The 26,089-nt window shown below is 58.2% G+C and overlaps 1 protein-coding gene across 14 annotated transcripts; it reads left to right on the plus strand.

Annotated features, from left to right (window-relative positions):
- The first annotated feature begins 203 nt into the window (after window positions 1–203).
- TRIM3 (tripartite motif containing 3) lies at window positions 204–24,502 on the plus strand. 14 transcript variants are annotated; one of them, XM_083436363.1, is made up of 13 exons: window positions 204–439; window positions 2,707–2,782; window positions 7,627–7,820; window positions 11,860–12,103; window positions 13,726–13,877; window positions 13,977–14,157; window positions 15,997–16,720; window positions 18,677–18,780; window positions 18,870–19,037; window positions 19,684–19,852; window positions 21,350–21,420; window positions 22,460–22,600; window positions 23,039–24,502. In XM_083436363.1, exons 3-13 carry the CDS (start codon window positions 7,690–7,692, stop codon window positions 23,189–23,191), a joined length of 2,238 nt encoding a protein of 745 aa, XP_083292489.1. In that variant the 5' UTR covers window positions 204–439; window positions 2,707–2,782; window positions 7,627–7,689; the 3' UTR covers window positions 23,192–24,502. The 14 variants fall into 14 exon arrangements, with proteins under 14 accessions (XP_083292489.1, XP_083292484.1, XP_083292486.1 ...); XM_083436358.1 differs by lacking the exon at window positions 204–439 and having other exon boundaries at window positions 2,705–2,782; window positions 19,684–19,864; XM_083436360.1 differs by lacking the exon at window positions 204–439 and having other exon boundaries at window positions 2,720–2,798; window positions 7,646–7,820; window positions 19,684–19,864.
- The last annotated feature ends 1,587 nt before the right edge of the window (window positions 24,503–26,089 follow it).

The following is a 26,089-nucleotide window of genomic DNA, read 5'->3' on the forward strand; positions in this document are numbered from 1 at the left end:
TCTGGGCGAGGTCGCCTGCCCTCAGCGCCCCGCTCTGCCTTTCATGCGCCGAGCAAAGCGCGAGGAAACTCCCGAGCAAAAGCGGAGCGAGCTGCGTCTCCCCGACGGCGGGGGCTGTTCCCGGGTCGCTCTCCTTGGGGCCGGGACCCCGCGGGCTCCGCAGGACGCGGCGGCGGCGGCGGAGGAGGAAGGGCGGCATTTCTCCCGGGACCTGCACAGGTGAGCAGTTCCCTGCGCGGCTTCTAGAGGCGCCCCCGGGACCGCGGCGCCGGGAGGTCTTTCGGGCTTCGGAGGCGAGGAGAACCGCGGCACCGGCAGCCCCGTCGAGACCCCGGAGCCGCTGCGAGCGAAGCGACCCGACGGGAGGCGGGGGCAGCGGGTGGGCGGCTCTGGGCAGCGCCGAGGGAAAGCGCGGAACTCCCTCCCGCAGGAGGCGATGGTGGCTCCCAACTTGGATGAGACGAATTCATGGAGGCGGAGAGGGCTTGGGAAGGCGGCTACTGGCCAGGATGGCTCTGCTCTGTCTCCCGTCTGAGGCAGCAGCAATGCAGGGCGGCAGAGCAGGTGGAGAGAGAGGCTCTTGCGCTCGGGTCCTGCTTGGCAGCCTCCCCCGGGGGCACCCGCTTGGCCACCGGGCAGCCAGGGGGTTGGACTAGACCGGCTCCCTAGGTATTACGAGTCTTTGGCCCCTGTGAGGACAGGATGCTGGACTAGGTGGCCCGGCCCGGCTGGCTCTCCTCCTGTTCTTATGGCACAAGGAGGCCCGGGGTATCCAGGGGGGCGGGGGATGCGGTGGAGCTCCTGGCTTCGGAGCTGCGCGGTTCTTGGCGGGCGGAGGGAGAACGACTTTCTGTCCCGACTCCCGAGCACAACAACAACCCAGATGAAAGAGGGGGCGGCGGCCGGGAAAGGGAGCTGGACCAGCCGGGCCGCATTCCTGCTTCCTTCTGCCCCGCCTGGGGGCCGCTTGGCCCGGGAACCGGAGGATCATGGGGGGCGGAGAGGCTGGGCGCGGCTCCTCCCCTGGTTGGCACGCGCGAGAGGAGGAACCGGCCTGCCGGGAGAGGCCCCTCTCCCTCCACGGGGGTCCCTCTGGCCACCGGACCCCTCGGTCAGCCTGGATGCGCCCGTGCGAGGGGGGAGGTGGGGGCTGCAGGGATGCCGAGGCCGTTTGTCGCGCTCAGGGGGCCACCCACGGCCGCAGGGGGGGGGGCGCTCGAAATCGGCCACCTCGCAAGGTTGTCGCTGTATGGATGGCCAAACAGAGCATCTCATGGAATCAAGGAATTGTATTCGGAGGGTCATGCAGTCCAACCCGCTGCGATGCGGCAGGAGTCTCCTAAAACTTCTATTGCACCTTCTTTGCCTCCACCTTCCCTGTGGCGCGCGAGCAGATTCGGCTGCCTTCACGCGCCGACCAAGGGCTGCCCTGGCCCGTCGCTGGACCCACGCGCGCCTCCCCTCGCCCCACGGGACCGTGTCCTGGCTCAGATTGCTCTCCGGACGCCTCTCGGCGGCGCCTGTCGTCGGGGGTTCCGTTTGCGCCTAGGTCACACACCGCACCCCCAGTTCTTGACAGCCCAGCTGCCAAGCCAAGCTCCCCGCCCCGAGTCGAGCCCGTTTCGCAGGGGGCTCGCTGCCTGGCCAGCGGGCCGTGGAGCCACGAACTGAGCCGACGGGGAGAGAAGGGAGGCCGCCAAGCCAGGCGGGGCGGCGGCGGCGTCTTTTCTGGCTGGCCTCCGAGGGCTGAGCGCCAGCGGAAAGGAGCGGACATCCATGCCGTCACCGGCAGCAGCAGCAGCAGCAGCAGCAGCACCGCCTGCCTGCCTCTGAGCAGCTGCGTGGCTCCGGCTGAGCTGAGAGAAGGAGCGCCGGCAGCGGCAGACCACTCGCTCAGAGGTCGGGAAAGGCGGCCAAGGGCTGGTCCTGAGGGCTAGACTCCCAAGGCAGCGGGTCTGCATCCAGAGCGGTCTCTGAGCTGCTGCTGCTGCTGTACAGCTGGAAGAGACCCCCAAGGGTCATCTAGTCTGCAATGCAGGAATCTCAACTAAAGCATGGCCATGGAGAGTTGGGGGGGGGGGGCTTGAAAGCATTAACAGCCTCAGCCCAGTATAACTGAAGGACCGTCTCCACCCCCACTGTTCAGCCTGGAAACTGAGGTCCAGCTCCAAGGGCCTTCTGGTGGTTCCCTCACTGCGAGAAGTGAGGTTACAGGGAACCAGGCAGAGGTCCTTCTTGGTGGTGGCACCTGCCCTGTGGAACGCCCTCCTACCAGATGTCAAGGAAATAAACAACTATCTGACTTTGAGAAGACATCTGAAGGCAGCCCTGCTTAGGGAAGTTTTTAATGTTTGATGTATTCTTGTGTTTTTAATATTCTGTTGGAAGCCGCCCAGAGTGGCTGGGGAGGGCCGGCCAGATGGTGCGGGGTATAAGCAATACATTTTTATTTTATTTTATTTATTTTATTTTTATTAGAACTCCACCCCAAGAAAGAATTTGCACCCAGGCACCTGCCCGCCCACCTCCCTTTGGGAATCTCCCTTCTCCCTACCAGACTTTGATTTGTTCTTCTGGGTGCCAGGAGATGCTGGATGACTGGAGGCCTGGCTCTGAAAGGGTTTTTTTTGGGGGGGGCTCCCTTTCCCCCCTGCTTTTATCCACTGAGTGATGCTACAGCCTCCTCCCCCCTTTGCTGCCTTTCAGGTGCCCAGCCCCATGGCTGTGGGGCAGAAGCCATGGGAGCCTTGATGCAGTGAGGTCATGATCCTGCCATGGCACGGTAAGGCCGTGGGGAAGTGGGGCAGAGGATATTGGCGGAGGGGGGCACTCCTGGTGTAGCGACCAGGGAAGGGAAACGGCTGCAGCAGCCAGGCCTCTGAGTGTCCAGATAGGGGGTAGGGGCAGGGGGGTGTCTTGGCCTAGGGGGCTGGGCATGAGCTTGATCCAGTGGGTGAGTATTGCTGCCCCAATGACTGAGTGTTGCTGAGAGAGGGTGCAGCCTGGCCCTGCCCTTCCTGGGTCTCCCCTGCCCTATTGATGCCCCTTGAGCAGGAGGGAGGCTTTTTGAGAGGCTGCGATGAGGCCCCGGCCACCCACCAGACTGGCTCCCTCCAGACCCAGAGAAGAGAGGCTCAGGTGGCTTCTGGGGGTCTGTTGTTGTTGTTGAGTCGTTTAGTCGTGTCCGACTCTTCGTGACCCCATGGACCAGAGCACACCAGGCACTCCTGTCTTCCACTGCCTCCCGCAGTTTGGTCAAACTCATGCTGGTAGCTTCAAGAACACTGTCCCACCATCTTGTCCTCTGTCGTCCCCTTCTCCTTGCGCCCTCCATCTTTCCCAACATCAGGGTCTTTTCCAGGGAGTCTTCTCTTCTCATGAGGTGGCCAAAGTATTGGAGCCTCAGCTTCAGGATCTGTCCTTCCAGTGAGCACTCAGGGCTGATTTCCTTCAGAATGGAGTGGTTGGATCTTCTTGCAATCCATGGGACTCTCAAGAGTCTCCTCCAGCACCATAATTCAAAAGCGTCAATTCTTCGGCTATCAGCCTTCTTTATGGTCCAGCTCTCACTTCCATACATCACTACTGGGAAAACCATGACTTTAACTATACGGACCTTTGTTGGCAAGGTGATGTCTCTGCTTTTTAAGATGTTGTCTAGGTTTGTCATTGCTTTTCTCCCAAGAAGCAGGCGTCTTTTAATTTCGCGACTGCTGTCACCATCTGCAGTGATCATGGAGCCCAAGAAAGTAAAATCTCTCACTGCCTCCATTTCTTCTCCTTCTATTTGCCAGGAGGTGATGGGACCAGTGGCCATGATCTTCGTTTTTTTGATGTTGAGCTTCAGACCATATTTTGTGCTCTCCTCTTTCACCCTCAATAAAAGGTTTTTTAATTCCTCCTCACTTTCTGCCATCAAGGTTGTGTCATCTGCATATCTGAGGTTGTTGATATTTCTTCCGGCAATCTTAATTCCGGTTTGGGATTCATCCAGCCCAGCCTTTCGCATGATGAATTCTGCATATAAGTTAAATAAGCAGGGAGACAAAATACAGCCTTGTCGTACTCCTTTCCCAATTTTGAACCAATCAGTTGTTCCATATCCAGTTCTAACTGTAGCTTCTTGTCCCACATAGAGATTTCTCAGGAGACAGATGAGGTGATGAGACACTCTCATTTCTTTAAGAACTTGCCATAGTTTGCTGTGATTGACACAGTCAAAGGCTTTTGCATAGTCAATGAAGCAGAAGTAGATGTCTTTCTGGAACTCTCTAGCTTTCTCCATAATCCAGCGCATGTTTGCAATTTGGTCTCTGGTTCCTCTGCCTCTTCTATATCCAGCTTGCACTTCTGGGAGTTCTCGGTCCACATACTGCTTGAGCCTGCCTTGTAGAATTCTTCCTTGTAGAATTCTGGGGGTCTAGGGTCATAGAATCATAGAATGTGAGAGCTGGGGGGGGGACCCAAAGGTCCTCTAGTCCAACCCCTTGTGATGCAGGAATCGCTGCGGATGCATCCATGGCAGAGTGGCATCACAGCGGGATAAAAAGCTTTTGACAAAGTCCCTCACCAAAGACTCCCGAGGAAGCTAAGCAGGCAAGGAGCAAAAGGAGAGGGCCTGTTGTGCTTCTGGAACTGGTGAAGCTGCAGGAGCAGAAAGCAGGAAGACATGGAGAACTCTCTGAATGCAGAAAGTGGAGTCCCCCAAGCAGGGGCGCCAGTGCCAGGGGGCTGTGAGTGCTTGGGCACCCACTATAATATAATTGTGGGAGCCAGGCACCCACAAAGTAAATAATAATAATAATAATAATACTTATACCCCGCCCATCTGGCAGGGAGAGAAGCAGTTCAGCTCCGTCCTACGCAGCCAGCCAGCAAAGCAGCCTTTTCCGGGGAGTGGGGCTCAGACAGTCTCTCTCCCCGCCCTGCAGAAAAGGGTTCCTCCCTGGCTGCAGAGGGGAGGAGGAAGAGTTGCTGCTGGGGACCCACAATCCCGAGAGCGAGGTGGCGCCCCTGACCCCAAGGATCAGGATTGGGACCTGAGTTTTTTAGTTTGTTCATAAATGCTGGAGAGGCAGGAGTGAGCAGTGGGGGCCAAGTTTGCTGATGAAACCCAAATTGTTCAGAGTGGTTGAAACAAAAAGAGCTCCAAAAGGAGGCTCCAAACTGAGTGGATGGGAGGGGAAATGGCCAGGGCATTTCCATGTGAATACGTGTAAAGTGATGTCTGTTGAGGCAAAAGACCTTAATTTTGCATATATGCTCATTGGGTCTGAACTGGGAGCGGTTTTGGAAAAGGACCCCCCAAATGATCCAGGGAGTGGAGCGACTCTGGAACTGTTTAGTTTAGCTGAAAGGCAAGGAAGACACAACACGGTGGATGCTTCTAAAATTATGTGAGGCCTGGAGAAAGTGAGCAGAGAAACGTCTCTCTCCTTCCCTCCAAATACTGGGAATCAAATGAAGCTCAGAAGTATTTATTCATGCAGCACATGGTTCAACTGTGGAACTCCCTTCCACAAGAGGCTGTGATGCCTACCATCCTGGACGGCTTCAGCAAAGCACAGATTCACGGGGGAGAGTTTTGTTGTGCATCTGGCTGAGAACAGGATGCTGGACTGGAAGGGCCTGATCCAGCCGGCTCTCCTGATGTTTTGAGCCTTTTAAAACATCCTTTTAAGATCCTATCAGCAGCCAAGTGTCTCCCTCCTCATATCACCTCCGAGGAGGATATGGGGCGAGGGCGCTCTTGTGCTCCTGACCTATTTGTGGCTTCATGGGAGCACCTGCTTAGCAAGTGTGGGGCACAGGATGTGGGGCCAGAGAGGCATCTGGTCTGATCCAGCAGACAGGCTCTCCTGACTTAGACTGGAGCTCGGAGTCACCCACTCAGCAGATTCAGGAAAGAGAAGAGAAGACTGAATTCAGGAGCGCGGGATCTGGTAGACTTCCTGGGCATCTGGAGGCTTTAAAGAGGGAGGGGGTGAGTCTGGATCGGGCCCTTCCTAGGGCCCCCTGCGGCCCTGAGCTCCAAGGGGTGGCTCCCCGCGGGGTTGACCTTCCTAAAGGATGTGGGGGGGGGGCGGACACGAGGACCCTTCCTGGTGCGAAGAAGCCCCCTCCCCCTCCTGCCACTCCCCTGCAGCATCCTCCGCGGGTACCGAGATGCAGTTCCCATGACAACCACCATCGCTCCCTCTTCGCCTCCCCCTCGCGGGCAGGGCCCTTCCCTCGCCGCCTGCTGCCCGGCCTCGCCCGCCGGGGCTTGGGGGGCGGGCTCGACGCCCCCCACCCCACCCCCCGCCGCCGGCCCCGCTTCCCCGCGCTCCGCCACTGCGGAGGAGCCGCCGCAGCTCGGAAGCGGGCTCGGCGCGGCGGGCGCGACCATTGGCGCGCCGGGAGGGGGGGCGGAGGCGGGGCACCCCCTTGCTCCCGGGGCCGGGGGCTGGCGCTGGCCAGAGCGGAGGCGGAGGGGCTGGAGGCCAGCAGGCAGCGGGGGCTCCGCGGGGCTCCGGCGGCCAGCGAGAAAGCGCCGCTCTCGCCCGGCCACCCCCCGCGCTGGCAGTGGTACGCTCCGGCCGCCGAGGGGATGCGCTGAGCCAGCCCAGCCCAGCCGGATCGGGAGCTGCCGCCGCCGCCGCCGCCAGCGGGTGCAGCATCCCGGGCCTCGCCCCGCCGACATCCCCGGGTGATGTGGGCGCAGGAGGCGGCCGGCACCTCCCGCTGAGCAGCCCGGCCGGTGAGTGATGGGGCCGGGACGCGGTCCTGGGGGCGCCCCTCCCCGGGCTGGCATGGGAGGAGGGCGCCTGGCACCGAGCCCCGAGGGGGCGGGCGCCTCGAGGGGGGGGATGCCAGGCTGGCCCCTGCGGAAGGGGGCGGGGCGGATGCCTCTGCAGCCCCCCCACCCCCCCGGCAGCGGCGGGGAGGCGCCCTTTGGCCCCGGCCCAGCCTGCCGGGGGAGGGAGGGGCGGGCAGGGCGAGCGCCCTCCTCCTCCTCCTCTTCCTCCGCCTCCCGGCCCAGCGGCCTGGCACACCGCTGCCTGGCCGGGCCGCCCTTCCAGGGGAAGGGGAGGAGCCGCCGCCCGCCCGCCCGCCTGCCGCTCCGTCCCTCCTGCCAGACCCGGAAGGTCCCCCGGGCCGCCGCGCCATGGCCGGAAGGCTGGCGGGGGGCTCCGGAGAGGCGGGCCCCGAGGGCGCCCCCGTCGCCCGCAGAAGCTGGGTGAGCGCGCCGGGCGGCGGGCCGAGCGGGAGGCTGGCGCGGGCCGGGCTCCGGCCTGGGCCCTCGGAGGGGCGGGCTGGCAGCGGGGGGGGGGGGGCAGGTGGGGATGCTGCCGCCGCCCCCTCCTCTCCCGCGGCATCTCCGCCAGCGTGGCTGCTGTTTGGGGGTGGGGCCCTCCTCCGCCTCCCCCAGGATCCGGGGCTGAGCTGCAGCTCGGATGAGGAATGGGGGCTGCCGGTCCTAACCGATTTGTGGGGAGGGGGTGTCCTGGGAGTCCCCGGCCCTGCAGGGGAGGGAAATTTGGAGGGTCGGGGTACGCCCTCCTTCCTGCACCCCGGGTTTCTTGGGGTGTCGGGTGCGCGCCTGTGACCGTCGAGGGTCACCCTTTGCCTGTCCCTCCTTGGCAGGCCATCCGCAAAGAAGAAGGAGGAGGAGGAGGCTGCCAGTGGGGCGCCCCCCCGGCCGTCGCCATGGCGAAGCGGGAGTCCAGCTCTAGCCCGGTGGTGCGGCAGATCGACAAGCAGTTCCTAGTGTGCAGCATCTGCCTGGACCGCTACCACAACCCCAAGGTGCTCCCCTGCCTGCACACCTTCTGCGAAAGGTGAGAGACGCCCCCCCTCGCCGACGCCGGGCCCGGAAGGGAGCGCCCCCAGCCCGGCTGCTGCGACGCCTCCGGATCGAGCTCCCTGCGGAGACTGCAGTGATGCGGCGGCTTCCTCGGCTGAGCCCGGCAGGCGGCAGGAAGGCTGCTTTTATTGGGGGGGGGAGGGACTGGGGGGGGGGAGACTTTGGGACCCCGTCTCCCTTGGGTGTGGGTGGACGAGGCATCGGCTGGGTCGAGATTCCCTCCCTCCTGGGTGCAGGGAGCCTCTGGTGGAGCCTCTCCCATCCCTCATGAGGACTAGGAGAGTTGTGCGGTTTGGCATCAGGAGTTGTGCCTGCAAGGCTTTAATTCTGGGCAGAAGTGGCTTTGGCTCTTTGCACCGCAGCCTTTGTCTTGCCTTCTGCCTCCTCTTGGAGACCAGTTGTTGGGATTTGCAGGAGGGGCAGAGGCTCCTGTGCCCTGGCATCTATTTGCCCCCCCCCCCAACTGGAGGCAAGACTCCCCTGGGCCTGATCCAGATGCAGGGAATTTCTTAGGTTCTCAAGGCCTCTTTATAAATTTCAGAAACAGCGAATGTATTTTAAGTGGTTGATGGAGGTTCAAATGTCTTTTCTTAAAACAATGCGTCAGCTAAAGAATGTTGGGTGTAATTGAAAGAGAAGTTTCTGGGGGGGCAGCCAGGCTGGTTGGTTAGAGCAGAAGCAACACCCAGCGTCTTGTGGCACCTGAAAGATTGGCACATTGATCATGGCACAAGCTGTCATGGACTGCAGTCAGATGCATGGAGCGTCATCCTGACTTCCTGGTTTTGGCTGTGGGGGAACTGAGAAAAGTGAGATCAGAGGGAACTGAAACACAGAGAGCTACAGGGAGTGGCAGTTTCATGGTTAACTGTGGCAATTCATAAAGCAGGTGTTGATAATGCAGACATTCTGGCATTGGGAAGCCACTTAGCACATCTAATGTGCTACACAGTCAGTCATTCAGCTTTCGGATATCTGGCAACTCAGCAGTTTCATCTCGCAGCCTTGAATGAGCTTCATAAGCTCATTTGCAGAGTGTCCTGGGGTGTCCCTGGCTTTGGAAGATGCCCATGCCAGACTTGCGCCCCTTGATCCTTCTTCCTGCTGGCCTTATGTGGGGCGAAGGAAGGAGGGCAGCGGCGGCATCTGTCACATGGGGGGAGATGAGGCGGGGGGGTGGGGGATGTGCCCCGGGCATTTTGAGCAGGGGGGGGGGCAGATGCAGCCCCCATCTGGGTGCCTGCCGTGTGGCTGCTGCTCCTGAGGAACTCTGTGAGGTGGCCTGGGAGCAGGTCCAGCCTTGCAAGAGGGACTTTGGGTCCCCGGCCAGGAGGGGCTGCCGGCCACCAGGGCCCCGTGGAGCGCTTTCAGCCGGGGACTGCAAGGGACAGGAAGGGGGGGGGGCTGTCATTTTCTGGGTCTGTCCTGGAGCACGTTGTTTCTGGGGACCAGCCTCTCAATTGCAGCGCAGTCTGACAGACACCTTTCTGTTTTGCCCTGGGGAAGGACAGAGGCCAAGAAGCGGCTCCTTTCTCTTTTTTATAAAAAATTAGCTTTTTACATTAGCAAATCCTAACTTAAAGGCATACACTCTTCATGTATCAGCATATACCACATGGCTGCAATATAGTGGCATACTTGCAGGATCCTTCCTCGCTGCTTCTGGCCCCTCCCCCTGCTGAGTTGGCATTTTTATTGTATTTTTAATATTTTGTTGTAAGCTGCCCAGAGTGGCTGGAGAAACCCAGCCAGATGGGCGGGGTATAAATAATAAATTATCATAATTATAATTATCCAGTTGCAGATAATGCTGGAGCCTCTGCCGGGATTTGCCTGAGTGGCTCTTGGATCCCTTGGAACAATGGTCTTGGCCTTTTCTGCTGCTGCATCACGGCAGGGCTCACACCTGGTTCTTTCCTCACTGGGACACCAGAGCAGTACGCTATCAGGGATGCTGTGGGGGGTGCAGTGGGGACCCTCTTAAAAACCCCTCCATGCCAGGACCACTCTGGGCTCCATCTTCTGTCTCTAGCCTAGGCTTCCTCAACCCCGGCCCTCCAGATGTTTTAAGACTACAATTCCCACCATCCCTGACCACCGGTCCTGCTAGCTAGGGATCATGGGAGTTGTAGGCCAGAAACACCTGGAGGGCCGAGGTTGAGGAAGCTGCTCTAGTGGCTTGTGAGCTTTTTCCTGCAGACTCTGAGGGACACGCCCTGATCTGGCACCCCAGAGGGTCGGAGCCAGAGCTCTGGTGCTGACTCAAGGGCCTTTCTCAGTGGGAACAAAGGAAGGGCAGGGAGGGGCTCATGGGCACCACACCCCCTGGCAAAACAGTCCTGGGTCATGCACAGGTTCCTGGCGTTGGGAAATGGCTACAGAGCCAGAAGTCTCTGGGCTGCAAGCTCTTCTAGCCTGGCGCTGGCCTTTAGACTGGCAGCCATGCACTGCCCGTCAGAGTGGCCACCTTGGCACTGGGCCCCCTTCCTCGGGGGCAGCAGCCTTGCTGGGCTTGGTTATCCGGGGGGGGGGGAGTTAAGCGGGGGGGGGGGGAGTCAGCTCTCTCAGTTCCACCTCTTTACACATTCACAGTCTGTCGCCTGCCACCCTCTTCACCTCGTTGGCAAGCCAGGCCAGGGACAGGCGCTGGCAGGAAGCAAGCAGACGCTATATTTGTAGTCTGTAAATAGGCCAGGAAGCCAAATGCCAGCCCAGGTCAAGGAGGCCTGGAGTTCGCCCTCTGAGCAGAGTGGCAGATTGGGGGCTCAAGGCTGGGGGGGGGGAGGATGGCGCCCTGGTACAGTCGGGGGTGGGCCCTGGGGGGATGGATGGGGAGACGAGCTTCCTGAATTTGCTGAGCGTGTCAGACGTGCCAGGCTCTTGGGGGGGGGGTAGTTGCCGACCCCCCTGGCAGAGGCCAAGGGGAGCTGATTCCTGTGATCTTTCCATTTGCAGTGGGTCCTGGATTGGAGGCCCTCTCTCTGGGTCTCCTGCCCCTTGAGCCTTTGGGGAGGGTGGGCTACGCGGACGGAGGAGAATGACCCCTTGCGGCTGGAGGGGCAGAGCGTGTGCCAGGGCTGTCTGGGGAGAGGTTGGCTTTGCCCGCCCTGAGCCAACGTGGGGCTGGCTCCCTTCCAGCATTGTGCTCAGATCTGGGAAGCCGCTGCCGGGTGGGGACGGAGAGGGCCCAGATCTTCTGCCGGGCGTCAGTCCGTGTGACCTTGCAGATGGTCCTGCCTCCCGCCCAAGGGGTGACCTCACTGGGGGGCAGGTTGGGGGGGGGAGTCAGTGGCTCAGGTGGGGGGGCTGGGGAAACCAAGGGGCAGGAGGGGTCTGGGGAGAGAGAAGGTGTTTCTGGGGCTTCCCGCCTGAGAGAGGAGCCAGGAAAGGGGGGCTGGTGCTGTGCCACCCCCAGGCTGCTTGGGGTGGGGTGGGGGGCTGCAGGCGAAGAGTGGCCGCCTGGCTCTGCTTGGGGTGGGAGGGGCAGGGAGGAAACCCCAAGTTGCCCTTGAAGATCTTGGGGGTGGGTCGTACTCCTGGAAGTCAGTGGGGAGAGACCTTGAGCAAAGCTGCCCCCCCAAACAGACCCCCCTGCAGCTTCTTAAGTCCCAGGAGGCTTGCCAGCTGCAGAATTGTAGTGCTGGAAGGGGACCCCCAGGGGTCATCAAGTCCAACCCCTGGGCCTGCTGGAATTGGGGAAAGAGATATCTGCTTCTAGGGCAAGGCTGGCCTCCCTGGAGAGGGGCACAGGGCTGACTTGAAGAGGGACCCCCAGCCCCACAGACTGCAGTGGTCAGTCGCTCCTCAGCCCCACTCATTTTGTACCCACCCCCACCTGGGGCCATCTCACCTCTGTGTCTGTCTCCCCTCCCCCTCGCCTCTGCCCTTCCACCCCCCGCTTGCCACTCCCCCCCCCCCGCTTCATCTCTGCCTCCGCCGCCTTCCTTGCCCCCCCCAGCAGTGGGCGCTTGGCCCCCTGACCCCCGTGTCTCGTCTTGCCTGCTCTGCCCCAGGTGTCTCCAGAACTATATCCCGCCCCAGAGCCTGACCCTCTCCTGCCCCGTCTGCCGCCAGACCTCCATCCTGCCCGAGAAGGGGGTGGCCGCCCTGCAGAACAACTTCTTCATCACCAACCTCATGGAGGTGCTGCAGCGCCAGCCCGACAGCGCCAGCCACGAAGACGCGGCCGCCGCCATGCTGGACTCGGTCAGCGCCGTGCCCGGGAAGTCTCTCTCCTGCCCCAACCACGAGGGGAAGGTGAGCCCCAGGGGGTGCAGGCGGAGGACCCCGCTGCCTCCCTGCCCCTTTCCCCTTCCTGGCCTGCTGGGCCCCTCCAGGCTCGCTTTGCCGGGGAGGGGCACCTGGGACCCCTCTGCAGGCCCAGCGGAGGCTCCTCCTCCTCCTCTGCGGAGCTCCACCCCCTGAGTCAGGAGGGAGGGGCCTGCTCTGGCAGGGGGCTGGGCTTGGGTTGGTGGGGGAATGGGCCGACCCCTCAATGCATCTGAAACTAACTGGGTGCCAGTCGCATTTTGCAACAGGTAACCAGCCTTTTGCGAGGAAGTGGCAATGTCGCCAGGTTTGGTGACTACCATCTCCATCTGTCTGGGTGGCATTGCTGCCATGCCACACCATTCAACTTGTCTTTTGATGCCATGCTGCTGTGCGGATCAGCTAATCTGCAGGGCAGCGCAGCACCTCATAGTGCGCCTTCTGGGGTTGAAAACTAAAGCCCTAAGGCACCCCCATATTTCAGCCCAGACACTGAGGTCCAGCGCTGAGGGCCTTTTGGCAGTTCCCTCCCTGCGAGAAGCAAAGTTACAGGGAAGCAGGCAGAGGGCCTTCTTGGTAGTGGCACCCACCCTGTGGAATGCCCTCCCATCAGATGTCAAAGAGAAAAATAACTACCTGACATTTAGAAGACATCTGAAGGCAGCCCTGTTCAGGGAAGTTTTTAATATGTGACATTTTGATGTATTTTTAATCTTTGTTGGAAGCCGCCCAGAGTGGCTGGGGAAACCCAGCCAGATGGGTGGGGTACAAATAATAAATTATTATTATTATTATTATTAGATAAGACAGATCTACCCGCGAATCACTTGGCTTGTGGAGCACCAAAACAGACACATCCTTTGGTGGGAGCCAACTGATTCATGCAGCGCCCTATATATAGAACTTTTAGGAAATGTTTAGGCTTTCATTTATAAAAAAACCCCAGAAGCTTTTCTGCTCAGAATTATAGGACTAGACATTCCTAGGAATGTAAGAGAAATTTTTCTGTATGCCACCATCGCTGCAACAAATTGGAAAAGTGATAAAATCTCTTCCAGGTCAGAATGGTTACCAAAATTAGTTGAATATGCAGAGCTAGCCAAATTAACCGAAAAAATGAAATATAATTCAAAACAAGTACTTATTGCAAAATGGGAAGTTTTCAAAACATATCTTAAGAACAGTTATTGCAGTATGAACTTGGTCGCTGCCTTTGAATAACATCTGTAGCTGTACTAAGTAAGAAACAAGGGCACAGTAGAAATAATACTTTATTATAAAATGAATGGATAGGTTTATGCAATAAGTTAGTGAATATTAAATGAAATATGGAGATGATGGGAAGTTAGATGTACCTTAAGTAGATTTATTGTCAAAACTTAGGAGCTTATTTTTTGTTTTGTATTTCTTGTAACAAATGACGTAAATGTATGGGGTTTTTTTGCATAATAAAACATATTTTTTTAAAAAACTGATTCGTGCAGCGCCCACTTTGCAAATCAGCTGATCGGTGGGGCGCCTGGGCATTCCGTTGCGGCGACTGAAACCCAGTTTTTCTATCCCAGTTTCTAACCTCTCTCCCTCTGCCTCTCTCTCCCTCCCCCCGCCAGATGATGGAGTACTACTGCGAGTCGTGCGAGACGGCCATGTGCCACGAGTGCACGGTGGGGGAGCACCGGGAGCACGTGACGGTGCCGCTGCGGGACGTGGTGGAGCAGCACAAGGCCTCCCTGCGCCAGCAGCTGGACGCCATCAAGAGCCGGTACCGCCCTGGGCGGGGCGGGGTGGGGGTGGCCAGGAGGAGCTGGAGGGGGGCACTTGCAGGCAGGGGCTGGACTGACCCCCCCTTCCCGCCCCCCAGCCTGCCTCAGTTGACCACGGCCATTGGGCTGGTCTCCGAGATCAGCCAGCAGCTGGTGGAGCGCAAGAACGATGCCGTGGCCGAGATCGGGAGCACTTTTGCGGAGCTGGAGAAGGCGCTGCACCAGCGGAAGGGGCTGCTGGTTCGGGACCTGGAGGCCCTGTGTGGAGCCAAGCAGAAGGTGAGCCTTGGCCAGGACAATGCTGCCCTGCGCTGGGCGCCAGCGCTCAGGAAGGTGGGCAAGAGCCTCTTCACAGAGCCTCCGTTTCCCAGAGATCTTCCCATGTGCTGCTTCAGAGATTCTGTCTTAAATCCCTGGAGGATGGAGATGGGGCAGTGGCTCTCTGCACATGCCTAGAGGCCCTCCTCTCCAGTTGGCTTCTTCGGGGGCCAGGCCTGGCTGAGATTCCCCACCCCGGGCCCTGGTGACTTGGCCACAAGCGGCTCTTTGTGAGAGCTCAGGCAGAACGTAAATATGGGCTTCTGTAAACAATTGTTCTTTGGAACAATGAAGTGCGTCTCTGGGGTGCCAACGTCCAGCCCCACCCACCCCGGCTGCCTTTCCCCTCCCCGTCTTTGGCGTGGGCCCCCAACTGGCCAGTGGCCAGCCCCTCCCTCGCTCTTAAAACTGCAGAGCGCATGGCTGGTTGGCCAAAGGGCAGATCATTCTGTGCCCTGGGCGCTTTCTCTCGGCTACACTGGGGGTGAGCTGTGGGGCAGGTGCTTTGCCCCCCAGCAAGGCGGGCAGTGTTTGTGTCTGCCTCTTGCCCTGGGCAGCAAACCTGCCAAGCCTGTGATTGTGTATTTGTGATTCCTTGCATTCAGGCCCCACCTTTTCCTCCAAGGAGCTCCAGGTCCATGGTTCTTCCCCTCCTCATGTAATCCCCACAACTATGGGGTAGGTGAGGCTGAGAGGAGGCAGCAACTGGCCCCTCGGGGTCACCCAGTGAGTGTCATGTCCAGGTGGGGGGATTCGAACCCTCGTCTCTCCCAGGTCCTAGTCTGAAAATCTAACCGCTAGGGCACACGCAGTGATGTGTCCCCCCATTTACAGGAGCCACTTGGGATGGGGGAAGCCTGAATCAGCCCCCCTGGAGGGAGGGAAGTGCTTCATGCAGCCCACCCCCACCCCTTCTTGCCGTTGTGCCCCCCCCCAAATCCCAGCGGAGGCTCTGTCCCCCCCCCCCATTTTGGGGGGTTGGACTAGATGACTCTTGGGTTCCCTCCCAAATCTACGATTTTATGAGTTTTTAAAGAGAGGTTAGATGGCCTTTGCGTGCCTCCTCCCCGAGAGGTGTGGAGGGTGGCAACAGGAGAACGGGGCCTTCTCTGCAGTGGCTCCCTGTCTGCGGGATGCTCTCCCCAGGGAAGTTTGCCTGGCGCCTTCATTACACACCTTTAGGTGCCAGGCAAAAACATTCCTTTTTAACCAGGCCTTTGGCTGCCCTACTCAGCATCCTATACCCTTTAAAACGTGGCTCTTTTTTGGGGTGTTATTGGATTATTGTGTTTATTTTGATTTTATATATTGTGATCTTTTTTTGTGAAACACCCTGAGACCTCTGGGTATAGGGTGATACAGTGGTACCTTGGTTTACGAACTTTTTCCGTTCTGGAAGTCTGTTCTTAAACCAAGGCGCGCTTTCCCATGGCAGTGGGGGACTCAATTTACAAATGGAACACACTCAACAGGAAGTGGGACATGTTCTCATTCCAAGGCAAAGTTCACAAACCAAAACACCTACTTCTGGGTTTGCAGTGTTCTTAATCCAATTTGTTCATAAATGAAGGTGTTCTTAAACCAAGGTACCACTGTATATAAATTCAATGAATGAATCTGTCAGGGACGGGGATGGACTTTGGGCTCCGTGTGGCCCTGAGCTGGCTGTGCTGCCCCAAAAGCACTTCTGGCCAGGGATTCTTGAGCTGCAGTTCCTGCATTGTTGGGGGCTGGACTAGATGCCCCCTGGGGTCCCTCCCAGCCCCGCCGGTCTCTGATTCCTCCCTCCTCCCCTCTCAGGTGCTGCAGGCGCAGCTGGACACGCTCCGGCAGGGCCAGGAGAACATCCTGAGCAGCTGCAGCTTCACGGAGCAGGCCCTGGACCACGGCTCCGAGACGGAGGTCCTGCTGGTCAAGAAGCAGATGACGGAGCGGCTGAGCGAGCTGGCCGGCCGCGACTTCCCCGAGCAGCCGCACGAGAACGCCCAGGTGGACTACGTGGTGGAGACGGAGGGGGTGCGCAAGTCCATCCTCAACCTGGGCGTGCTGCTGACCACCAGCGCCATCGCCCACAAGACGGTGGCCACGGGGGAGGGCCTGCGCCACGCCGTGGTGGGCCAGGCCGCCTCCCTGACCGTCACCACCAAGGACAAGGACGGGGAGCTGGTGCGCAGCGGGAGCGCCTGCCTGCAGGCCGAGGCCACGGCCCCCGACGGCTCGGCCCTCGGCCACGAGGTCCTGGACAACAAGAACGGCACCTACGAGCTGCTCTACACGCCGCGCCACGAGGGAGACCACCTGCTCTCCATCCGCCTCTACGGGCAGCCCATCCGCGGGAGCCCCTTCCGCGTCAAGGCCGTCAAGGCCTCCGACGTGCCGCCCTCCCCGGACGACGTCAAGCGCCGCGTCAAGTCCCCCAGCAGCGGCCACATCCGCCAGAAGGCCGTGCGCCGGCCCTCCAGCATGTACAGCAGCGGCAAGAAGAAGGAGAACCCCATTGAGGACGAGCTCATCTTCCGCGTGGGTCAGTCGCGGGGGGGCTGGCCAGGCTGTGAGGGGCAGCGCATGGGACAGGCCCAAAGGGGGGCCCTGGAGCGGCGGGGGGAGCGGTCATTCCGCAGGGGGGCAGCGCCCAGCAGCTGCCTGGCCCCGAATCACGAGGTCAGAGGCAGCAATGCTCCAGAATCCCAGGTTCTGGAAACTGCAGCAGGGAAGAGCGTTGCTCCTGCGCCCGGATCCTGGTTCCCGGATCCGATTTCCCATTGTGGGCCACTGGTCTGCCACTGTGAGAACAGGATGCTGGCTCTTCTTGGCTTCTTACTTTACTATTAGCTTATTGCTATTCAAAGAGATGCAAAAATACAAACCCCTACAAAGTATGTTTTTTTATAGCCTGCTGAAATTAAAACAGCTACTGAATCTATACAGTCATACCTCGGGTTACAGACGCTTCGGGTTGCGCACCGTGCCAAACCCAGAAGTACTGGAATGGGTTACTTCCAGGTTTCAGTGCTTGCGTAGGTGCAGAAATGCTAAATCACACTTTGCGCATGTGCAGAATCGACACCTGAGTGTGCGCAGACGCGACGCTGCGGGTTGCGGATGCTGTGGGTTGTGAACGTGCCTCCTGCACAGATCACGTTCCCAACCTGAGCATCTACTGTATATAAAAAATGCAGGGGGAAAAAGATTGCGGTGTGGGTCACGGCATAAACATACAGCATGAGAACACAAAGAAATGGAAACAAACCAAGAACCCCTCTCCCACAAACCCATTTTCCAAGCCACAAATATGTCTTTATCAGCCCAGTACCTGGTTATGGAGAGACGTTTTTGCCTGGCGCCTGAAGCTGTGCAATGGAAGCTCCAGGTGAGCCCCCCTGGGGAGAGCATGTCTTGAACCCCCAAGAGACCAAGAGGACAGAGCGCATCTTCTGTTTATTTTATTTATTGAATTTATATACCGACCTATACTTGGAGGTCTCAGGGCGGTTCACAGTATAAAAAGTCCACATCACCTCGGTTGAAGGTGCCTTTTAGCTCCTAGCTTTCACATCTCAGTTTCTAACACTGGTTTTGGGACTCCCATCGGCTTCATCTAGAATGGCTAATGCGAGTCCAACATATGGAGGAGGAGGATGCCATTTTGGCTACTGCTGCTATAGGTAGTTATTTTTTGGGGAGGCAAAATCAATATTATTCCAACAAGTCTACTTGGAGTAGACCTATTGAAATTAGTGGGCATGAGGCACTTGTTTCGTGGTTAGTCTTACTTCATTAGGTGCAACCCAGTGGCTCAGAATGGCCTCCTTCAAATTTAGCTGCTAGCTATTCCATTTGTAACCCAAACTTTTCCCAGGGAGGGAGCTCAGCAATGAGGCTTCCCAAGACTTGGCTGAGCCCAGAATTATAGCAGGACTGCCTTCCTATGATCGTAACAGGACTGACTCATGAGTAGAGATAGACAAACCTGCCAATGTTGCTTCTGTGACTGCCTCATTTAATGCAATTCTCTGCATTTCCTCAACAATTTGTGATTATTATTATTTTTTAAGATCCTTATGAAAATTTCTCAGCCCTTTAAGTGAGAAATTTTCCTAATTAAAAAAAAGAATATAAAAGACAAAAGATATTATCAAAATAAAAACAACATCCCAGCCACCTTCTATGGCAGACGTGAGACACCTCTGGGCCTCCAGGGGTGGTTGGACTCCAACTCCCATCAGCCCAAGCAGGCCAGGGATCATGGGAGTTGTAGTGCTGAAAATGGTCAACGCCATATTCCCGACACATTCCAACCAACTGCGCACATGAACCCGATTCGTTTCCTTCCAGATCTTCCCAATTCCTTCATTCTTATGGGGTGGGGAGAGCTCCTGGGCCGGGTGGGGGTGGCGTGGGGTCGTGGGGTGCCTGCGTCCTGGGGTGCCGCGTGAGATGTGGGGCTTCTTTTCACCCCTGTGCCCCCCCCTGGCTGCAGGGAGTCGCGGTCGGGAGAAGGGCGAGTTCACCAACCTGCAGGGCATCTCCACCTCCAGCAGCGGGCGCATCGTGGTGGCCGACAGCAATAACCAGTGTGTGCAGGTAGGCAGCGCCCTGCCCCTCCAAGGCCCGCTGGGGGAGAGCGATGGGGCTGCCCCTCACGCCCCCTTTCTGTCTCCCGCCTGGCGCAGGTCTTCTCCAACGAGGGCCAGTTCCGCCTGCGCTTTGGGGTGCGGGGCCGCTCCCCAGGCCAGCTGCAGCGCCCCACCGGGGTCACCGTGGACCTCAACGGGGACATCATCATTGCCGACTATGACAATCGCTGGGTCAGCATCTTCTCCCCCGAGGGCAAGTTCAAGGTAAGGGAGGAGGCGGCAGGGGGGAATTTCCACTCCTCCTGCATTAAGGGGGGCACCCAAAGGGTCTCTGGCGACCCCCAGCAGAACTCCCTGGGCAGGGCCTGCCAACTTGGTGCCCTCAGGTGCCCTGAGCAGCTCCGCCAGGCCAGCAGCTGTGCAAGGAAGGCCCCCACAGTGGGTCCAGGATATTCGGGGTGGGCTTGGGGGTTAGACTAACCCAACACCCCCACCGGGTCCTAAGGAGGGAGCTGCTGCACACCTGCCCAGGTAGAGCCAGGTAGAAGGGGGGCAGGCGACGCGATGGGGAATATGGCAGGAGGGCCAAAGGCTGTGTGTGCACTGGGGGAGATGGGCCAGAGCTGAAGGCTGAACCCCAAACCTAGACCCCATGTGTGTGGGGTCACAGTTGGGGCCTTAGGCCAGCTCAGGCTCTCGGCTCACTATGCCTGCCCTGGCTGGCAGCGTCTCTCCTCTCCTGGACCTTGTTCCCTGGAGATGCCACCCCGGGTGGGGGGGTTGAACGTGGGGCACCCAGTTCTGTCCCCTTGCCACGTGGGCTCCTCCGTGACCTGATGGGCACCCCCTGGGGATGGGTAGGGTGTTGGGCCCCCAGTTTATTTCTCCCTCTGATGCCGCCCCCCCCCAGACCAAAATTGGAGCCGGCCGCCTGATGGGCCCCAAGGGGGTGGCCGTGGACCGCAACGGCCACATCATTGTGGTGGACAACAAGGCCTGCTGCGTCTTCATCTTCCAGTCCAACGGGAAGCTGGTGACCAAGTTTGGCAGCCGCGGCACCTCGGAGCGCCAGTTTGCAGGTACCCTCGACGGTAATCCACGCCAGGTTCCCTGTTCTTACTGCATGCCTTGGGCTTCTGCCGGGGCCAAGCGGGCTGGGGGCCCGGTGGGTGAGCGCTCTCTGCCGCCCGCCTGGGGGGCCCAGGGCTGCCTGGACCCCTTTGCCGTCCGGGGAGGGGCTTTCCTGCGCTCTCTGCTCTGTCGCTGGCTTGGCTCCTTGGCCATGGACCTTGGGCTCCTCGTGGCCGGCAGGGGAGTGTCTTCCCTGTCACTAACCCTTCTGGCGGCCGGTGTGGCGACTAACGTGCCTCTGCCTGTGCGCCCCCCCCCCAGAAAGGAAGAGTTGGAAGGGACCCCCCCCCCAGGGATGCAGGAAGCTCAGCCCAGGAATGCCTGACAGGTGGAAGCCCAACCTCTGTTTATAAACCTCCAGAGACTCAGAATGGGAGAGCAGGAAGGGACCTCCAGAGGTCAACCAGTCCACCCCGCTGTGATGCAGAAAGGCTGGTTAGGACAGCGGTCCATTGGTCCTCAGAATTAATCTGCTCCGGAAGTCCGTTCTAATACAAGAGCGTTCCAAGACCCAGACATGCTTTCCCATAGAAAGTCATGCAAAATGGATGAATCTGTTCCAGACTCTTCAAAACAAGCCCTAAAACAGCATTTTGACATGATTTTTTTCTATCTAACGAGACAAATAAAATGAAAAATGAAAGCGATAAACAATGTACCTCAGTCACACCATCAGTCAACCAGTAGCTGAACTGGGTTCCACGCAGCCACAAAAACAAAACAAAAAAGAGCCACAAAAACGCAAAGGAAATAGCAAAAACAGACCGACCTCAGTGTAACACTCAAAACAGAGCATGTTTGGCTTCCAATTTTTTTTTACAAACCAGAACACTTAACTTCCGGGTTTGCAGTGTTTGGGTTCCAGGTTGTTTGAGTACCAAGGGACCGCTGCATATTCCTTCCTTCCTTGGAGAGAAATCTCTCCCCCAGTTTCCTGTAAATAAAGGCGCCCTCTTGTGACAAAACTGTGGTATGGCTACCCGACTGTCATTGCTGAAAACTCTGCATTTGCCTCGCCAGCAAACGGCACATTGGGTGCGGTTTTGGTGGGAGAGGAGTGTGAGGAGAGAGGATCAGGTCTCCCCAGGCCGACCCACAGGGCCTGGGCCTGATCCAGACGCTCTCAGGTGCAATCAAGAAGCAGGTGGAGGAAGTCATAGAATCATAGCAGTGCAGAGGTGGAAGGGACCCCCAGGGCTCATCTAGTCCAGCCCCTTCAATGCAGGAATCACAACTTACAACATCCTTGACAGTCGGCTTGTCTCTTGAGGCCTCACTTTTCAGTGGGGGGGGGGATTTCAGAGAGAGAGAGAGAGATCCACTGGGAATCCTTGTGGCCACATGGATTTGATCCCATCTCTCCTGCAGGGTCTTCTCCTGACCCCCCCAGCCCCCTCCTGGGGGTGGCAAGCCAAGTCTCCTTCCCTCTCCCTCTCCCTCCTCAGGGCCGCACTTTGTCGCCGTCAACAACAAGAACGAGATCGTGGTGACCGACTTCCACAACCACTCCGTGAAGGTGAGCGAGAGCGGATCCCCGGCGGGATCCACCCCACGTGGCGGGCGGGGAGGGGGCTGCCTGCCTTCTCTGCTAATGCACTTAAGCCCAGCGCCCCCCACCCACATTTCCCTCGGTGGGGCTGGGAGGGGGTTCTGCATCCCAACGCCTCCTCTCTTGCCCCTTTTGTTTTGTTTTGCCCTGGGCTGGTCCTGGCGGTTGGGGGCTCGGGGGGGCACTGGGGCATCTTCCTCTCAGTTCCCCCAGAGGGGCTCCCCCTGCCCTTTGGAGGGAACCAACTGGTTCTAATGTGAGGCATCAAAGGGACTTCCTGGTCGGTTTGGATTTGGGGGCCCAGCGAAGAGAAATAAAACAGCGGCTGGACTGAGGGCCGGATGGGGACCCTCGGCTTTGAGAAAGCCTTGCAATGCTGCAAGACACAAACGTCTTACTAAAGTGGGCAAACTCTTCTGGCCCCCCCAGAGCCTTGTTCCTTTGGGTGCAGGGAAAATCCAGTGCGCAGTGTTTGGGGCAGGCCTCTTTCCACGGGGGGGAGGTCCTTCCCAAAGTCAGTCCCCAAAGGCGTCTCCTCTTACAGCTGCAGGAAGACTCCTGCCTGCAATCCCAGAGAGCTGCTGTCAGTCAGTGTAGAAGGCACTACAGCGGTACCTCAGGTTGGGTTACCTTTGGGTAAGTGTACACTGTACACTTCCGGGTTTTGCCACATGTGCATGCGCAGAAGCACTCTATCGTGCCGCGCGCTTGCACAGAAGTGGCGCCTCTGGATGCGGACTTTTTGGGGTAAGTACAGACCCGCGGAACAAATTAAGTTTGTATCCGGAGGGTCCACTGTATAGCATGCCATCCCACTTCTGACACCAGTGTTGCACACCATCCTGTTTGTCCCTTTGGGGGCAGGAGGGGACTCAGTGCCCAATGTCTGGGGCAGGGCAGGCCAGCCCCTCCCATCGCACAGCCCAAGAGGAACAGTGGGGCAGGGAGGGCAGAGAGGCCGAAGGGGAGGGGCACTTGGCCAACCCTGTTCCTGCCCCCCCCCCAGGTGTACAGTGCTGACGGAGAGTTCCTCTTCAAGTTTGGCTCACACGGCGAGGGGAACGGGCAGTTCAACGCCCCAACGGGGGTCGCTGTGGACTCCAATGGGAACATCATTGTGGCCGACTGGGGCAACAGCCGGATCCAGGTACTGGGGGCCAGTGAAGGGGAGGGGGGTAGGGAGCCAGCCCCATGGGTGGGTGTGGAATTGATTCTGAAGGAGAGAGACCTCAAAGCCCCAGGGGTCTTCACCTTCTGACCTCAAAGCAGTCCCACTCCAAGCCCAGGGGCTGCGCTCTGCACATGCTCTGCAACCATCTTCTCTTGCCTTCAGCTGCTACCTAAAAATTTGCCTGGAGTCTCTTTCTTGAGCCACCTGGCAGTCAAATGATCCTGACCTGATGGTGGAAGGGGAATTCCCCCCCCCCCCGGCAGCCCACTCCCCAATATCCGTAATTTAAACACTTGCATTTGCAAACTGAAAAACCCTTCCCTGCCTGTCTTGGCCAGGGGAAAGGGACCACCTTATTTGGGGGGTTCTCTCCCCCCCCGGCCCTTCCTTGACCCCCGGCTGCTCTCCTTCCAGGTCTTTGACAGCGCAGGCTCCTTCCTGTCCTACATCAACACCACGGCAGACCCCCTCTACGGGCCGCAGGGCTTGGCGCTGACGTCCGACGGCCACGTGGTTGTGGCCGACTCTGGCAACCACTGCTTCAAGGCCTACCGCTACCTGCAGTAGCCCCGGGGGGGCAGGCTGGGCCCGGGAGGGGGCGCGGGGCTTCCCCCTCCTGCCCACCTGCTGGCCTTAAGGACGATGGGCTCGGGTGGGGGGCTGGACCCTCAACGGGGGGCCTGCCCCCCAGCGCTGGGCGGGGGCTCTGGCAGCTGAGTGTGACGGTGCCAATCGCTATCCAGGCAGCTATAGGTGCACTAGGGGCGGGGGGCTTGGGGGGGAGGGAACGTCACCTGCTTGGCTTCTCCAAGGACTACTTTTTGGGGATGGGGGAGAACTCCCTGGGTGGGCACCACAGCAGCCGCTGCTTGCCGGCTTCAGAGGCCCTGTCCACCCCCTTGCCAACTATCCCGGTGGTCTGGGACCCCAAGAGCTTCCCCCTCCCTCGCCCCTTGCTCTCCCTCCCCCGGATTCTCTCTGCACTTTATCTCCAAGGCAGCCCCTTCCCCACTTATCTGGCTCTTTGCAGGAGGGGACAACCACCCCCAGCCCGGCTGCAGGTGGGAGAGAGGAGAGGCTGCGGCCTTCTGGGCAGGCGGCTCCTCCCTCCCCTCCCACAGGGGGTGGGCTAGATGGCCTTGGGGGTCCCTTCCAACTCTACAATCCCACAATTCCTTTCTGGGCATCCAAAGCAAGGAACGGGGGCGGCTTTCCTCCTCCAGGCAGGAGCTGCGGACCAGTTTCCCCCAGGCGGCAGGAAGAGGCATTGATTCAGGGCAGCTCAGCTGATGGGGGACCAGGGCAACTCCACTGCAGGGGTTGGGCTGGATGACCCCTGGGGTCCCTTCCAACTCTACAATTCCCAGAGAACCAGCGCCCTTGGCCAGCTTTGGATTGGTGGCACTTTGGCCTGGCTGCTTATTCCCCCACATCTTTGCCCCGCTCCGCTATGGGGAAAATGCCTGATGGACACAGCCACGGGCTCTCCTCCCAGGCTGAGATGCCCGCGATCACCATCTTTTTACTTGTGGCTGGGGGGCACGGCAGCCCTTGCCCCCTTCCTGCCCTGTGCTGAGCAGCTGGTGCTTTCCCCTCGAGAATCAGTCCCCCCCTCTGCCCCTCTCCAGAGGGGCTGCTTCTAGACCCCGGGAGCCTGCCCACCCCCGAGAGACTTGTGGGGAGCCTTGGCCCACCTGCTCCCCCCGGACCCGGACATGCTCCTGCCAACAGCCGCTCCACCCCCTGGACAACCCCCCGCCCCTCTGGACCTGACACAAGCACTCCTGTCTGCTGGGCTAGGACAAGGCAGCCCCGTGCTCATGACAAAATGTATGTAAAAAATAAATAAATAAAATAAATAAAAGTATTCTGAAAGAACTACTGGGCCACTGTCTTCCTGCACAAGAGGTGTATGGGGGGGGGAGCTGGGCTGTTGGGGGCCGCCTTGCTTATGGGGCTGTCGCTGGAGCAGGGCTTGGGACTCTCTGCCTGCAGCAACATTTTTTTTACAATTTTTACATTTTAAATTTTTGTCATACTAACTGGAGCGCTCAAAGGCTAGTGTTTCTCAATTGTTGGTGTTTATACTACATTTTTTCAGCTTTGCCTTGAGACAGTCTTTAAACCTCTTTTTCTTTCCATTTTTAAGTTTGGAATAGAGTAGTTGCTTTGGAAGACGATCATCAGGCATCCGCACAACATGACCAGACCAACGAAGTTGATGTTGAAGAATCATTGCTTCATCACTGGTGATCTTTGCTTCTTCCAGGACACTGATATTAGTTCACCTGTCTTCCCAAGTAATGTGTAAAATTTATCGGAGACACCGTTGATGGAATCTTTGGAGGAGGTGGAGATGGTGTTTATAAGTGGTCCATGTTTCACAAGCGTACAGTAAGGTTGGTAGTACAATAGCTTTGTAAACAAGCATTTTGGTTTCCCTGCCAATGTCCCGGTCCTCAAACACTCTGCACTTCAATCGGGAGGTCCTGGGTGTGGCGAGGGGTCACATTAGGAAGGCATTCGGAATAAACGGGAGCAAAAGTCCCCTGGCGGCTCCTTGGCAATTCCTCAGGCCGGTCTTGTCTGGGCTGGGCCACTGCCCTTCTCCTCCCAGGGAAGGCAGGTCTGCAGGTGGGGCAACATGGCCATGGAGATACACAGCCTGTTTGCCAACCAGACGCCTCTGGGAAGGAAGCCCCCCCCCCCCCCGAGAGCCGCCTTCTGCTGCCGGGAAGCCTCAGTCACTGGCATGCAGGATGCGGCCCCTCGCCCCAGAAGTGGCACGCTGGTGGTGTTGGCACGCTGGGATGAGTCCTAGGGCCTCGCTCCGAATTCTTTTCCTTTTTTGAAATACTTTTATTGGCTTTTATAGGTACAAATTTGTCTCAACATCATTTCCATACTTATTTCATGAGTCTCCAAATCTTGTGACTCCCTCCCTTTCATGAAACTCATACCCAATATTCTTTGATCTACATATCAATAAATTCTCCACAGCTTCCATTTGTCTAAGTGATCAACAGCTTCTTTTGCTTTACAAGTGATTTTTAGAGTCCAGCTAACGTTTCGATTTGCTTACGATGCTCTCTTAGATTCAGGTAGGGAGCCGGGTTGGTCTGATACAGTCAAAATATAAAAATATATATACAAATTGTCCAGTAGCACTTTAGAGACCAACTAAGTTTGTTCTGGGTCTTAGTTGGTCTGTAAGGTGCTACTGGACAATTTTTAAAAATATATTTCAAACGCTCTCTTACGTACATTATAAATTTCCCCCATTCTTTCTCAAAGTCCTTAACTTCTTGGTTCCTTAATTTCACGGTCAGTTTTGCCATTTCAGCAGAGCCCATCATTTGCCCTTCTTCTTTGGAGGGTATTGTGGCATCTTTCCATTTGGGGGCGAATAACATCCCCGCTGCCGTTGTTGCGTAGATAAATAATCTTTTCTGTTGCTTCGGAATC

This window comes from Podarcis tiliguerta (genome assembly GCF_965153285.1).
Source record: "Podarcis tiliguerta genome assembly, chromosome: 4".
Taxonomy (NCBI): Eukaryota; Metazoa; Chordata; class Lepidosauria; order Squamata; family Lacertidae; genus Podarcis; species Podarcis tiliguerta.